Raw genomic sequence first — 15,272 nt, 5'->3', positions numbered from 1 at the left:
TCATGCGGGGAATCGAAAGGCTACGTGCCATCTCTGAACAGGGCTTTGCAACAAGAAAGAGAGAAAGAGAGAGAGAGAGAGAGTCACTCACCTATTTTAAGTGTTACAAATATAGCATTGGTATAACTGCGTTAGAATCTATTTTAAAGGAGTCGAAAATTCGATTTCTTTTTCGCTTTATAGCAAAAAAAAAAAGTTTCCGATGGAAATACGCGGAAAGTTATTTAACGCAGTACTTGATTCTTCCAACAACCACCACCTCCACCACCTCCTCCCTCCATCTCCTTCTCGTTAAAGATCATTCTCAAGCTCATCGTCAACGTTCGTCGTAGTAATCGTCTTTTTCTCTCGGCCGAGTTTCGGTGCCGGATCATGGAGAAGAAATATTTCAACCGAAATTACGAAGATTCGATGTAGCTAAAAATATACGTCGAAGGAAAGTATGGACCGCTTGGAATCGCACGACTATATATACATATTTTACATTACACTTGCGTTCGTGTGTGTATGTGTGTAAGTGTGTGTGTATGCTTATACATATGCTGCTGCTGTTACTGCTGCTGATGCTGCTGCTGCTTCTGCTGCTTAGCATGTACCTACTTATATCTTTTGAAGATCGCGAATCGTCGGCACGTGAATCCCTATTTATTTCTCTTAAAATATCTTCGTTAATGGATGACCACCGGGTCCCTGGTTCGAATAGGTAGAAAACTGAAAACACGATATGAGAGTAAAGTCTGGGGGTGGGGGTGAGAGGCATAAAGAGAGAGAGAGAGAGATGGAACACGTTCGGGACGAATATTTCTAGAATAAGCGACGTGAATTCATCGCCGGAACGACTTTTCGTCACGCTGGAAATTAGTTGAGAAACGCGAAGGTTTATCGCGTCGTAAAGCGCGGGTAAATTTCACGATGGTACGGCTACGTTAAAACTTCGTAACGTTAAATACAAACGGTTAGATTGGTGTAAGAGAAATATATATATATATATATATACACGCATACTCGTAGTGTGCCTCCTCTCTCTCTTTGATTAATTATTTAATCGAGTCCATTAATTATAACATAAAAACGAAAATGAAAAAATTTTTCATATTAATGTACGAATTACTATTTCTAATAAATAAAGGGCTTTTTGTTTTTTTTTATTCATCGATAATTTGCAATGAAAATATCAACGTGTTAAAAAATTAATTGTAATATATTAAATGATATATATATAAATTGTATCATGAGAAAGTTGGAAAGGTAAAATAAAAATCAGGATATATTTGTTTTGATAATATTGAACGTTTCGTCCTTTTATTAGGACTTTTTTTTAGTAACTATAAAAATAGAAAATTATATAATCTCAAAAATATGTAGTTCTACGAAATGATAAATATATGATAATATTTTTCTATTTATACCTTGATCATAGATTTTCCGAATTTTCTATGTATTACTAATGATAAGATTATGGGGTATATATATATATAAATTTTGGTATATTTAATATAATATAAAATATATAAAATAATATATAAGAATATATAAAAAATAATACAATATTAAACATATCAAATAATATATAAAAATATATAAAATAATATAATATAAAATATATTAAATAATATAATTAAAAAAAAAATACACAAAATATTTATATATTTAATAATAATAAAATAATTGTTAAATAATAATAATAAATTAAATAATATATATATATTAATACATTAATATTGTATTAGAACATTCCGATTCATATTCATATTCATATTCATATTCATATATATAAAATAAAATAAATATTAATAATAACTTTATAAATGAATTTATAATGAACGAACGATGAAGAAGTATTTGTTCGCGAATGAATCGCTAAAGAAAAATTCATCCTAAGAGATAAATTAGGATCGTTTGAAAAAGCGTGCATGTTAAAATTTTATCGAGCTTATCAACTACCAAGCGAGAGGCGGCGAAGTAGAGAGTGGATCGAAAGGAGAGCAACGATGATACGTAATCAGATCATTATGTATAGAGCATATGTCTGCAGTAAGTAATCCGTTGAACGACAGAAGCGAGAAGATAGACGATGAGACGAGAAGAATGTATATATGTGTGTGTGTGTATCAGAGGAAGAACGTATAAGTGAGGAAAGAAGAAAGGGGAGGAAGTGGAAAATACTGAATGACGCTAACCGTGCTATAGTGTCGTTACGTATAAAAGTATATATATATATATATACATATACATGTATGATATGTAAAAGATTGTATATCTAGGAATATGAACGAAGTTAATACTCGCGAGTCACGAATCACTATTATTAGATGGTACTCCATATAGCTGATATCTGCCACCCTCCTTTAGCCTGCTAAATATATTTCTAACAAGTACGAAGAAGAGAAAGCGAATTGAGAAATACAATGCTAGAAAGATAAAGACAGAGAGATAGAATGAGAAAGAAAAGGAAAAAGAGTGGAATTTATTGAAGGAGTCAGTCGCGAGACTGAGAGAGAGAGATAGAGATAGAGATAGAGAGAAAGAAAGAGAGAGAGAGAAAGGGAGAATGAAATTTTGTTCCAAAGAGTAGGCTAAATAACGTGGCAAGGCCGACGAATGTATTTTAGTGACCCGAAACTTCTCTCGTGAGATTCGAGTGAGTTCTCAACTTCGTTTTCTAGACAATGAAAGTTAACGTTTTCATTCGATGACGATTTAATCGAACATTTAAAGATTCAATTAAATATTTGTTATGGTTGATACCGTAATTTTGAAAATAATCAAATACAAAATATGAATATGTAGGAAAGTAATATTGTTATTTATAAAAAAAAAGCATTACAAATAATAAATATATATAACAACGTTATATATTAACCCTTTGAGTGCTGAATACTTTTAAATAAAATGTTTCGTAGGAACGAAATAATTTATTATAAATTAATATTAATAAACCATTTATTTGTTATATTATTATTTTATATTAGTTAATATATAAAATTATATATAATATATAATAAATATAATATAATTTATTATGAACTAGATTGTAATAATAAATTATATTTAATAATTAAAGTTTTTCCTTCTAAATATAATTTAATTAATTATTATAAACATATTACATTATTTTACATTAATATTAACAAACACGTATATGCATCGATAACACACTAAAGTTTAAATCCAATTCGATATATCCATTAACACTAAATAATTTCTAATCTTTTCGTGATTCTTATTTCACATAATAGAAAAATAAAAACAAGAATCATTTTCTTTATCGTTTATCTATTTAACGATTAACCAAATTGCTCGTTCGAAACTTGATGGTGCCGGAGCTTATTTAAATTAGTTGAGTTTTTTATATGTCGTGCGCGATACAAGAAGAGTGAGTGAACGCGTGCGCAAACGTGTAATAAGAGATTCGTATTTTATTCAAATATTCGTCGCGATACGATAAAGAACGGAACGGAACGGAATGGAATGGAACGGAAATGTGCAAAGGCCGTGCCGAGCGACTGATAAAATTAAATCGTCCGAAGGTGGATAAATCGAAGAAAGAAACATTTTGAGAAAACAATATTATTATTCTTCAAAGCTTATCATTTACAATGTATGATACAACTTACTTTTACGTAAATAAGAATCATCGCATCCGTTTCAAATCATGTTACCTAAATATAGATTTTTTACATGTTTATGTATTTAAAAAAAAAAGAAAAAAGAACCAAATGATTTTTTCAAAATTCGAATAACATTCAATCAAATCAAATCAAATCAAATCAAATTAAAATTTGATTTTTGGAAAAGTAAAAACAATTCTTTTATATTAATCAGAAAAACTCATTAATTTTTGTTATTAAATACACTACACAACAACAACGAAAGGTATGGATGGTTTAAAGTCTATTGATAAAAATAACACCAATTTCAAAATACGATACAATTTCGTGATTATCATTTACGAAATGTTACCACGGTGAAACTTTGTATACTACGATGTCCACCTACTCGGTTTCTAAAACAAACTTTATCGCGCGAACCCCGGCTCAATATACGACTCGTCGTAAGAAGTCGTGTAGTTTCAGGACAAACAACTTGCTCGATGGAACTTACATTTTCCTCAGTATGAAAGTAGGTCGATAACTTATGCCACGAATCTCTCGATATTTCTCTTGTGCGAATCACAACTGGTCAACGACTTATCTAATATTCCGTCTATCTCATCTCAATTAATCATCAAAATTATTACATTTATTTAAACTCAGTATTCGATCAAATAAATTCGTTCGAACGTACATAATATTAAATATAAATAAAAAATGAACAACAACATGAACAATCATACTGACATTTTTTTTTTTTTTTTTATCACAAATTTGATAATTTCAATCATAAATGTAAATATAAAAATATATATTGCGATATTCACCAATATGATTGAATGAAAATGTTGCATGATCCAGATGGATTAAAAATATATTGTATATACGGTCACTATATATCTATCCCTTTTTCATTCACACTTTATCTATTCTTCAGTGAATCTAAATAAGACGAACAAACGTCTTATTCGAGTTAGTCAATCGAGTGCTGCTCGTAATGCTGCTGCTGCTGCTGCTGCTGTTGCTGCTCGTGCACCTTCGGATTCTCGGTCGGCTTTGTCCGGTAGCAAACGCGTGTAATCAAGTGGTATAAATAATTCCGACGCTTAGCCACGAACCAACCGGCCGTACGAAGCACGTTCCCCCGTTATGACCTGCCAGAGCTGGAACGTGGACTCGAAGCTACTTCTCCTACCCCTTCTATCCATTTCTCTCTCATACACTCACTCACTCACTCACTCCCTTTCCACCCACGTGAACGAAAAGGGGAATGCACCACCTCTTCGCGTTAGTTAATTGCAACGCGAATAACGATAAGTACGGCTTGTCTCTTTCTCTCCCTCGTGACGCTCGATAATAATTATTATGTGCGAACGAAGCTATGTAAAAACCCTTAAAAAAAAAAAGACCAAAAAAAAAAAATGAAGTATTATCTACGTGTTATCGATCCGTACAACGACATGTTTTTCAACGTATTATACTCAAGATAGATTAAATTTACTAATCAAATAATTGCCCCTGGTCATTTATTCCCTTTCTTTAGGGATCAATCATTAACTTCAGCAAGATAAAATGTTCATTTGGATTTATTCAAAATAGCCATATAAATGGTTGTATCATATAAATGATCAAATTTACTTATTACATTTGATCGTTCAAAGATTGATTTATTTTTGTTACAAAACAACCTGTACTGCATTTTGAAAACGTGTTGATAAAAATGATTCGATCAAAAGGGTTTACCTTTGTAGGAATATTTTAATATCATAATATTCGCGGAATGAATTTATCGTTAGTATCATATAAACGAAGTAAAGATAAACATTAAGTTTTTATTCCATATTCAAAGACGTCTAACCGCGTCTATTTGCGTAATCGAGTTCTTAGATTCGAACACGAACATCACGGATACGTATGTATCTACGCGCAATGTTCTTTATTAAATAACCGTACGAACGAGAGGCTTAAGTAATTAGTAGATGATAGTTACGTCAGTTACGTTGCTAGTGGGAATATCGTTCTATTTAACGATAAACTCGATTAAATTGGGTAATAAGGAAACGATTTCATTGATAACGGTCAATATAGAATGAACGATTTAAGGTATAGAAGATGGGTTTTTTTTTTTTTAAAGTGAATCACAAATCACATAGTTTTATTTCATTAATTCCAACTTTAATTTAACAAAATATAATATAATATATAATATTTTAATATTATACTTTATAAGCTTTAACTTATGAAAATATACTCTATAATATATTATATAATATAAAATATAATATATATATATATATATATGATAATATACTAATATTATATAATTTAATTTATATAATTAAATTACCATATTATAATATATAAATATAATGTATAATATATGCTGAAAATACAATTTTAAGAAATATAACAAACCACTCTTTTCCTACTTACAAAAATACGGTTAAAAAAATTGTTTTGTTTACGTAAAGATAACTGTCAAAGTTACTTCAATAAAATAATCAATCAAACATTATGTCTGGACCAAAATCAAAGAAATGATTTTGGAAAATTATGAGACATATTTGTCATCATTTTGTGACTACCTTGTGGAAGTATGAAAAGATCGATAAGATCGGGACAACCACGAGACCAAACAGAGGAAAACTTCAGGTTCGTCTTTCGAACGATGCGAATATCGCAAAGTCCTCCTCCTATTATCGTTCGGTCGACCGCTAGAATGCCGTTAGACGACGACGACGACGACGACGACGAACACCACGACGACGATGTTCGTCGACTCTATTGTCACGGCCGCGTAATACGTGCTTGCGCGTACGTGTCCATCGTTTATTTTAACCTTGAAGATCTTTGCGATTTCGTGTCAGATGCGATAAATTACATTTTGTTTTTATTTTTATTCTATTTTTTATTTGTTTGTTAGTTTTTTTTTTTTTTTTTTTTTTTTTGATAAACACTATATCAAGATATCAAGTTTCCTAGTGGAATTTTTTTCTATTGACACTCATACGCGCGCGTATTCTTATCACCAATTTGTAAACCATAACAAAATGACGCGATTTTTATTATGATTTGATATTTTTATTTTTTATTTTATCAATTTATTTATTGAAATATTAGATTTATCTTACGTTGATTTTCTAAGTAAATAAATAAATAAATAAATAAATACGACAAATTGATTAGAATATGTTAATATTTTGAAAACGAATATTTTTATCGATGGAAAATTAAACAAAATATTTTCGATAATATCGATTGAGTATTTACGATATAGGATATATATTTGAATTTGAATATACATGACGAAGTTTATCGAATTCGTTAGAAAAACGTTATCAAATATTATGTATTTTTAATAAATGATAGAGAAAAATAAACGTACCATCATTCCAGGCAGCTTAATGGTGCAAATTGACGGGTCAGATATAAGATTCTTCTTTGAGAGGTCGGCCACCCGGGCCTAAGGCCCTGGTTGTGCCGGTCCCACCATACCCTCTTTCGATCACACGATGTTTATTCTCGTTCGATCACTTTTCTTAATCTTTTTTTTCTTTTCTTTTTTTTTTGTTCGATGCACTATTTTTCTCCCTTTTTTTTCAAATGCACTGTCCACAGTTCACTACTTTTTTTTTCTTCTAATTAAGTTTAATGAATTTTTAATGATTAATGACAAAACCTTGTTTTTGGTTGCTCTTCCAGCGAGCTTATCCACACAAATTTATGCGTTACTACAGCACTTTTTTTTCTTCACTATAACGAAAGTTTATGAGAGTTTTCGTAATTTCTCCTTGTTTTTCTTTTCCACACTTCGCGTATCGATGTGATTTAATTAAAAAAAAGAAAAATGTAAGAGAACAAAATTAACCACGATTGATTCGAAAGAACAATAACGAGCTAACTGTTGATGCTCGTTTTTCGAATAAGTCCAATCTCAATGGCTTTATATATTATTATTACAAAAACGTTATCGGTTCACCTTGCAGATACCGGCGAAGTTCTACGTGCGCGGAAGGTCGTCGAAGTTTGTTTAACGCTATCGTCGTCGTCGTCAGCGAATAACACAACGAAAATCACTCGTGTTATATATATATATATATATCTTTCTTTTCGAAAGAAATATTTCGAAAAAGTTTCAATTTCCTCTTTGGAAATGTCACTTTAATTCTTATTCTTAATTATTTATTATTTGACTAGCTAGCACTTTGAATCGATCGTCTTTGGAGATTTCGTAGAAAGGATTGATTAATCGTTTTCGTCTCTCTCTCTTCTTCTTCCTCCTTTTTCTTTTCTTTCAAGAATTTTTGATTGTTCGTTTTATCATTTAACAGAACAAAAAATGCATAATAACGACAGAGAAAGAGAACGGACCTGTCCGAAAGGCGTTTCACAGAGTGTCTGTAATCAACACAGAACGTTCCGTGACCCCGTTGACACCGAGAAGTTTTTCAGGCAGCGCCGATGTAACTGACCGATATCACGTCAACGGGCGGATAACATTGACATAGAAAAACACACTCCGATGCAACGAGAGTACACTGTACTCTCCGAGTCGAACGAAAGGGACAGCTGCTGCTGTTGCTGTTGCTGTTGCTGCTGCTGCTGCGCTTTGGCTTCCTCTCTCTCTCTCTCCTCTTTTTAACGACACGTTTCGATCAATCGAAAACAAATCAAATCATAAGGAATAGGAGACAATGTTTATTTTTTTTTGTTCTTTCACGTGTTATAATAGTCAAGATATTTAAACAACACTATGATCGAGATTGTTTTTAGCACACGTTCTTTGGAATGACGTCTTGTATTTAAGTTGAATTAATCATTTTCCGGATCCTTCTGGAAAGAAAATGGTCAAAAGACGATAACAATGACGTTTCATAAGGTAGAACGACGTAGATTTTCCCTCGTAAATCGTCAACAGGTGGTTTTGCGAGAACGCGAAAGCAAGACAGACAGAGAGAGAGAGAGAGAGAGAGAAAGAGAAGAACGATGAGTCGATGAATAAACGTTCGTTGCGCGGAATAACGATCAAGAAAAGTGTACTTGTCCTCTCCCTCTCTCCCTGCCTCTTTTCCACTACGGCGGATACGAACGAACGGAAAAAGTCTGCGGCGGCGGATCAGCGGGCATCGGCCGGCCCACTCGAATGCGTTCTTCTCCAGCAAAGAGACTCGAAGTAATCCACGGACCGCAACGAACAACTGGCTGGCTGACTTTTCTTCTTTCAAACAATCCAGAGTCTTTCTTCCCTTTTATTTTCTTCGAGAGGATCGCGAGAGGAAAAAGAACGTTTAACAGACGAGGACTGTGTCTTCACCGTCGTCCTCGTCCTCCTCGTCGTTATTCTCCTCCACACACCGGTCTCGGCTCTTAGATAAAACTTCTCCTAATCGATGACGTTTCCCTCCTCGCGGTGCTCTCGCGAGAGGATGAGGAGGAGAAGGCGGAAGAGGCCGACCGGGTTCTTTCATACGCGAACATCGGCCGGCTACGCTCGTGCCTGCCGTACGCTCTCTCTCCTACTTTTTCCTACTACTTCGTAATTCTCTGTTCTTCTTCCTTCTTCTCCCCCTTTCTTTCTTTCTTTCTTTTTCTTATTATTTTCTTTGCTTCACACCTTATCGACAGAAATAATCTTCTTTTCGCCACTCCAATTTTTTAATTTCAAACACTTATTTATTTATTTCCTTTATCGATCTTTTATCTTCTTTTTCACCTATGCGGCTACATCGAAGAATTACTACTACAACCAATTAAAAGAAACACCTAAGAGTTTGTCAGGGATATGAAGAGAGGAATCATCGAAAAAGAAGAAAAAGATTGAGAGTAAGTGAGAAAGAGATAGAAAGAGAGAGAGAGAGAGAGAAAGAGTGAAACGTCAAAAGAGACACGGCGGCGAACGACGTCGATCGTACTATTTTCTTTCTCTTACTTTTTTGTGTTCTTTTTTTTTTCACGTCGAAAACGTCACGCACGAACGACGTCGGGAGAGGAGAGAAGAAAGAGAAGAGAGAAAGGAGAGCCACCGCGTGTGCTCGCCTCGTCGAAGTCCACGAGCGATTGACTCCCGCGCGGCACGCGCGAGGGGACCGTTCCGGAGGGAGGAACGTTCAGGGGGAGAGGGTGGGAGAAACGGCGCGACGGCCGTGGAGGAGAACGAAGCGCCGCGCCGCGCCGCGCCGCGACGAGGGAGGGAGTGTTCGACTCTGCCGTCGTCGCACTAACAGAACACTGGTGGAAAGAGAGGTAGAGGTTGGTTGGTTAGGTGGAGAGGGCCAAACGATGCTAGCGGCTGTGCCGCTGCTGTTGCTGCTGCTGCTGCTGCTACTGCTACCGTTCTTGATGGTGGTAGTACTGTTAGTGGTGTAGTGGTGCTGGTGATGCTGATGGAGAAGGGTTGGTACGGCGCGTGCCACTACATGCTAGCAGGTGGACTGCGCGTGCCCAGAAATCTTTCCACCTCCTCCCTCCTCTTTTCGCAATACCCTTCTAGCCTCTCACTCACTCACTCACTCACTCTTTCTCTTTCTCTTACTCTATCTATCTATCTATCTCTTCTATCCGAACCTTCGTGACTTCCTTCTCTCTCTCTCTTTTTCTCCCCCCACCCCTCTCTCCCACTCCTATCGCATTCGTGAAGTTTTCTCTCGTTTGCTTTCTTCCTCTCTTTTTTCTTTTTTTTTTTTTTGATCCCTCTTACTCTTCCTTTCCCCGTCTCTGTCGTCGTTGCCTTCTCCTTCCGGTCGCGGTCGTTATTATTCCGTTTCTTGTCCCAGGCGCGGCCGTCCCGCAACTAATTTACACGCGTTACCTATTCGATTCGGCCCGATTCATATTTTCTTCGCGCTATCTCCTTCAAACGTAAGGGAGCATCCAACATCAACATTGAGACAAGATTGAGATACCCTAGATGATTTATGATGATCGATATTATTCATTTATTCTTTTTATATCAATCAATTTAAAGTTTAATCTACGAAATCGTGTATTATTAGAATATGAGAGTGCTTATAAATTTGAAATCAATTAAAATTGTGATTACTAATAGAAGTAAAAGCTTTTAAATACTCGAGATCGATTAATAGAATCGATTTTATTCTTAGAACGCGTTTAATCTTACTATTTTACATGAGAAGTGACAGATAAGATCAAATTTGACATTCTTCTCGTTTAAAGCACTCATATTCACAATCGATGTATTTTGATTCTTTTTATAATCACGTCAATGAAAAAAAAACTATTCACTGATCGATATTAATCAAAATCCTTTTTTTTTTTTTTTTATTTTTTATTTCTTCCAACGAGTATCGATCCGTTCGTAAAGTAATATTTTATCGAAAATTACCAAAGGTCGAATGGAGACGGTTTAATCTGGGAGAGAATTTCATAATCTACCGGAAATTTCTTTTTATAACTATGATAAATAATGAAAGATTTTGATAGACGATCGATGAAGACGAAAATGATGAAGATTGAAAGAGAAGATGAATATGAAAAAGTGCATTTTCTTTTAAAAAGAAGAATAAGAAAATGGAAAGAATAAGAAAAGACAAGATTTGTAGAAGATCGTCGTACAGTTAACGTCGTTGAGATTGCAATGTTAAAACAATATCAAAAATAAAAAAATAAAATAAAATGTGAAGGAAAACGAAGTAGGAAGATGTTTGTGCCGCGCTCGATTGGTGCTCATACGATGTCGCGTCTCGTCAGCTCAGCGACACAACGAACCTTTCCTCCCACGGGTCTATTGGAACTGTCACGCGGCGCACGTGGTTTCGTGGTAGCGCAAGACATCGACATCCCCCGCACGAACAACTTGACGGCCCGAGGAATCGTCAGCCACTGACTCCCCGACTCGACACTCGAAAGAGGAGGCCTCGCCTGCCTCCTTGCCTGCCTGCCTGCCTCCTTGCTTGCTTGCCTGCCGGCTTGCCTGCCAGCTTGCTTGCTTGCTTGCTTGCTTTACTTGCTTGCTTTACTTGCTCGCTTGCTATCCTGGCTGCGCGACGCTAGTCGACCAACTCTACTCGGTGAACATCGGCCGACTTCGGTGAATAGCATGCTCCGAACGAGTCCGACCTAACCCGAAGCTGTTTCGTTCCTTTCGATGTGCCCCTGACTCCTTCTCTTTTATACATGTAGTATTGTAGTATTTTATATATATACATGGATATGTGTGTTTCTTTATATGCATATGAATTTGTGTTTTGTAGATGTGTGTATGAGAATTTGTATGTATGCATGTGATTTTACACGACGACGACGCAGCAACGGCGGGCGACGCTCCTACCGGATGCCTCGATGCCACCACCAACCACGACGACGACGACGACGATGACGACGAGGACGGACTTTGAGAGACTCTCTCCCCTACTCTCCCTTTTTCACTCCCTCTTTCAAGAACCTAATACTACCATCCTACCATCGTGTAGTCGTTCTATACCGTACGACGTATTATCGTCGCACACAATTCCAATAGTTGTACGTTTCATACGTTCGCTCGCGTGGCATCAGCCAAAGTGAAATGCAGAAGGGTGGGGGTGAAACATCGGGCTACCTGCGCACCGTGTCGGTCACCCACCCGATACTCGCTATCCGACTATCTACACCTCCCTTAAAACCTGCCGAAACTTTTTCCATTACCTAGCGCTCTTACGGAAAAGAGAAAAGAGACCTTATCATTTCGAAAAAGCTTACGCGCTATCCTGAGGGAAATTTTCTACGAAAAGTATGAGTTATCTCCAAAAGGGACGCATTCTTTTTAGTAAATATATATATATATACGTTGTATTTTTTTACTTTTTTCTTTCTTTGGTAATCGTTATATTATTTTCGATTATGTTAAAATAACAAAATTCGAAAATGTCGATCATATTTATCAAATAAAGTTTCATTCATTAATTATATTATCAAATTATTAAAAGAATTTGTAAGAAGCACGTGGCGTGATAGAACAATGCGAGACACGTTGTGTAAAATTCTTTGGATTCTCAAAGGAAGAAAAGTCACAAGCGCGACTTAAAGCCCTCCTCCTCCTCCTCCTCCTCCTACTCCCACGCAAAGCGGCGACGACGACGAAGCTTTTCACGCACACTTATAACACATATACGCGCGCGTGCGCCCATGCATACATACATACCTATATACGTATATATATACAGCAGCGAAGAGCTGCCGCGTTTGCGACGCGTCGCCCGCACTTTCAACCTCACCAACGCTTGGCGGTTGCGTCATCACGGTTTCACGGTGCCGGGATTCGTCGATCGCGCGCGCGCAACAGCCCTCCTCCTCCTCCTCCTCCCCTCCTCGACGCATCTGTAGTACCGCGCTCTGCTTACGCTACTACAAATCCGCGCCAGTAGTTCTCAATCTCGTCGTTTCAATATGTTCTTACTGTTTTCTTTTGATTTTTAAAAAAATTCTTTTTTTTCTAATTTATTTATTATTCATTTTTAAATTAATCTGTTCATCGTAATGATCTTCATTTACATTCCATTAATTATGTATTTATAGATTCAAGATTAATTAATTATTAATTAATGATGATATTATTTTGCACAATCGTCTATTTCTAAATATGATTTTTTGCTTCGACATTATCTTTGTTATTTTTTTGTTTGTTTTTTTTGTTTTTGTTTAAATACACGATCCGATAAAAGATATCAAATGTTCACGTTATGAAAAAGAAATCGTTGCAAACAACTACTAACTACTAGACGTGCAGTTAAACGTATTTTCTTCGCGATGCTAACTCCCCCCCCTCACCCTCACCCTCACCCCTCGCCCCACCCTCACTGATGTTTGCTCGCGAGAGAAACCTCGACCTTAACCTTAGAACGCGTAACGTGTGTATTTTCCGCTCGGTAACGTTTCTCGCGTGTTTGTTAGTTACGATTATTTGATTCGCACGATGTTTCTTGGAAAAAAAAAAAAAAGAAAAACGAATTGGAAAACATTTTATAGGCAGGCATTTTATACACACGCGCACATACATATGTGCCAAGTATAAATATTTTTTCGTCTGCAGGAAAATTTTCTAAACTATTGATGAATATTTTTCTTTTTGTGACTTGAACTAAACATTTTTTCTTATTATCACATACGTTAAAATATCATCATCTAGCACAAATAATAATAACAGAACATGAAGACGTTAAATTACGATTAACAATTATCGATTATATTTATTAGAAATTTAGAACGTCTAAGGATCATAAAAAAAAAAAGAAGAAAAGTTCAACCTGTAAGTTTAGAAACAAATGTTTCACGATTCTTCAGAAGTAACTTTGTGCAACGATTAAATATGCAACGAATTATCGATCGATAAATTTGAATTACTTGAAATTGTTTCTCCTACGAAGAAATGAGAAAAGTTTTTCGAACAGATTTATTAAACTTTGTTCATGATTTTTATACCAAAATTGTGATTAAAAAGTGAATAACTTTGTGATACTACGATAATAAATCGATCATTCTTTTAATATACACATAGAATAATAATATTTTAAACATTTATTTCTTACAATAGTTTATCTTGAATAAACTATTACATAGATAAAGAAAAAAAAAAAAAACAAGGAAAAGAGGAAAAGGAACATTTGATAAACAATAACCCACATTTGTGAAAGAAGGGCAGATAAAAAAAAAAGCGCTGAACCTATCGTATCAGCTCAGACTTTAGAGGACATGTAATTTCCTGAGGAGTATAGAGGGATAACGAAGTGCGTTTTCCCTCAACGCGGAATTATTGGATCGCCACGCGAGCTTCGCATACGAATGCGACGTTAATATCTCTGCAAGCTATATCATCTCTGTCTCTTCTCCCCCTTAATCTCTCATACCCCTTCTCTCTTTCGCATGCTCTCATTTACGAGAGGGATGATTCGAGCTTTTAATTAAGTCTAACGCGGCAGCCGTAAAGGCAAAGTACGCGCGTTACGAGCGAAGCCACCACCTATGCCACTGACCATTGTCGTCTCGCTTACGTTAGTCCTCTCCCTACACAAATACACAATAGGTGAGTAAAATGCATGCATGCATGCATGCATGCATATACGTGCGTATGTGCGCGCGCACAAACACACGTACAAAGAAGAAAAAGATAGGTATAGAGTGGTGTTCGGGGATGGCGACAGGAGACGGCGACGGCGACGGCGACGACGACGGCGACAGCGATTGCGACGACGATGGCGTCGGCGTCGGTGACGGTGACGGTGACTGTGACGACGACGGTACCTGTGGCGGCTGCTATGGGCGTCGAGGACGTTGCACTGAACCGCTTCGCCCCGTGAGAACGACGGGAGCACAGAAAGAACGGAGAAACGAGCCGCTATGTAGATTCCTATGCATGTGTGTATATATATGTATATATGTGCGTTTATATGTGAGAGAAAGAGGAAAAAGGGTGGGAGAGAGAAAAAGATAGCCGCAACCGCCAATACCGCCATCCTTTTGCCGCCACCATCCTCCTCCACCTCCTTTTCAGGATAAGCGTCATGAACATCCCGAGTAACGTAATAACCCTCCTCCCTCTTCTTCCTCCCACCATTCCTCCCTTCCCCCTTTTTCTTCTCATTCACGTTACCCGTGTATACATGCGAATTTAATTCGATTTTTCTCGGACTCGCTGAGCTGAAATCTCCGCTATTCCATTTATCTTCTCGAACGTAAACTATTTCTTTC

The 15,272-nt window shown here is 36.3% G+C and overlaps 1 protein-coding gene and 1 long non-coding RNA gene across 8 annotated transcripts in view; both read right to left on the bottom strand.

Annotated features, from left to right (window-relative positions):
• Positions 1-15,272, bottom strand: part of mam (neurogenic protein mastermind) — a 190,537-nt gene that overhangs the window by 74,158 nt on the left and 101,107 nt on the right. The window contains exon 1 of one of the 7 annotated variants that reach the window (XM_015317811.2): positions 6,979-10,126. The exons of 5 other annotated variants lie outside the window; for them this stretch is intronic. In XM_015317811.2, the coding sequence (XP_015173297.2) occupies positions 6,979-6,984 (6 nt within the window). In that variant the 5' untranslated portion in view covers positions 6,985-10,126. Of the gene's footprint in view, positions 1-6,978; positions 10,127-15,272 lie in introns of those variants that run through there. One more of the 7 variants, XM_015317812.2, reaches the window with a different exon arrangement.
• On the bottom strand, positions 8,464-13,353 carry LOC149030786 (uncharacterized). Its single transcript, XR_016178321.1, has 4 exons — positions 11,319-13,353; positions 10,936-10,961; positions 10,291-10,496; positions 8,464-9,333 (listed from the first exon to the last, which is right to left on the bottom strand). It is a non-coding gene; the product is annotated as an uncharacterized LOC149030786 (long non-coding RNA).

Source organism: Polistes dominula, unplaced genomic scaffold (assembly GCF_049000335.1).
Source record: "Polistes dominula isolate Pdom_NZ unplaced genomic scaffold, Pdom_raw_medaka contig_24, whole genome shotgun sequence".
In the NCBI taxonomy this organism is placed as follows: domain Eukaryota; kingdom Metazoa; phylum Arthropoda; class Insecta; order Hymenoptera; family Vespidae; genus Polistes; species Polistes dominula.
This window is presented reverse-complemented; position numbering and strand designations above follow the sequence as displayed.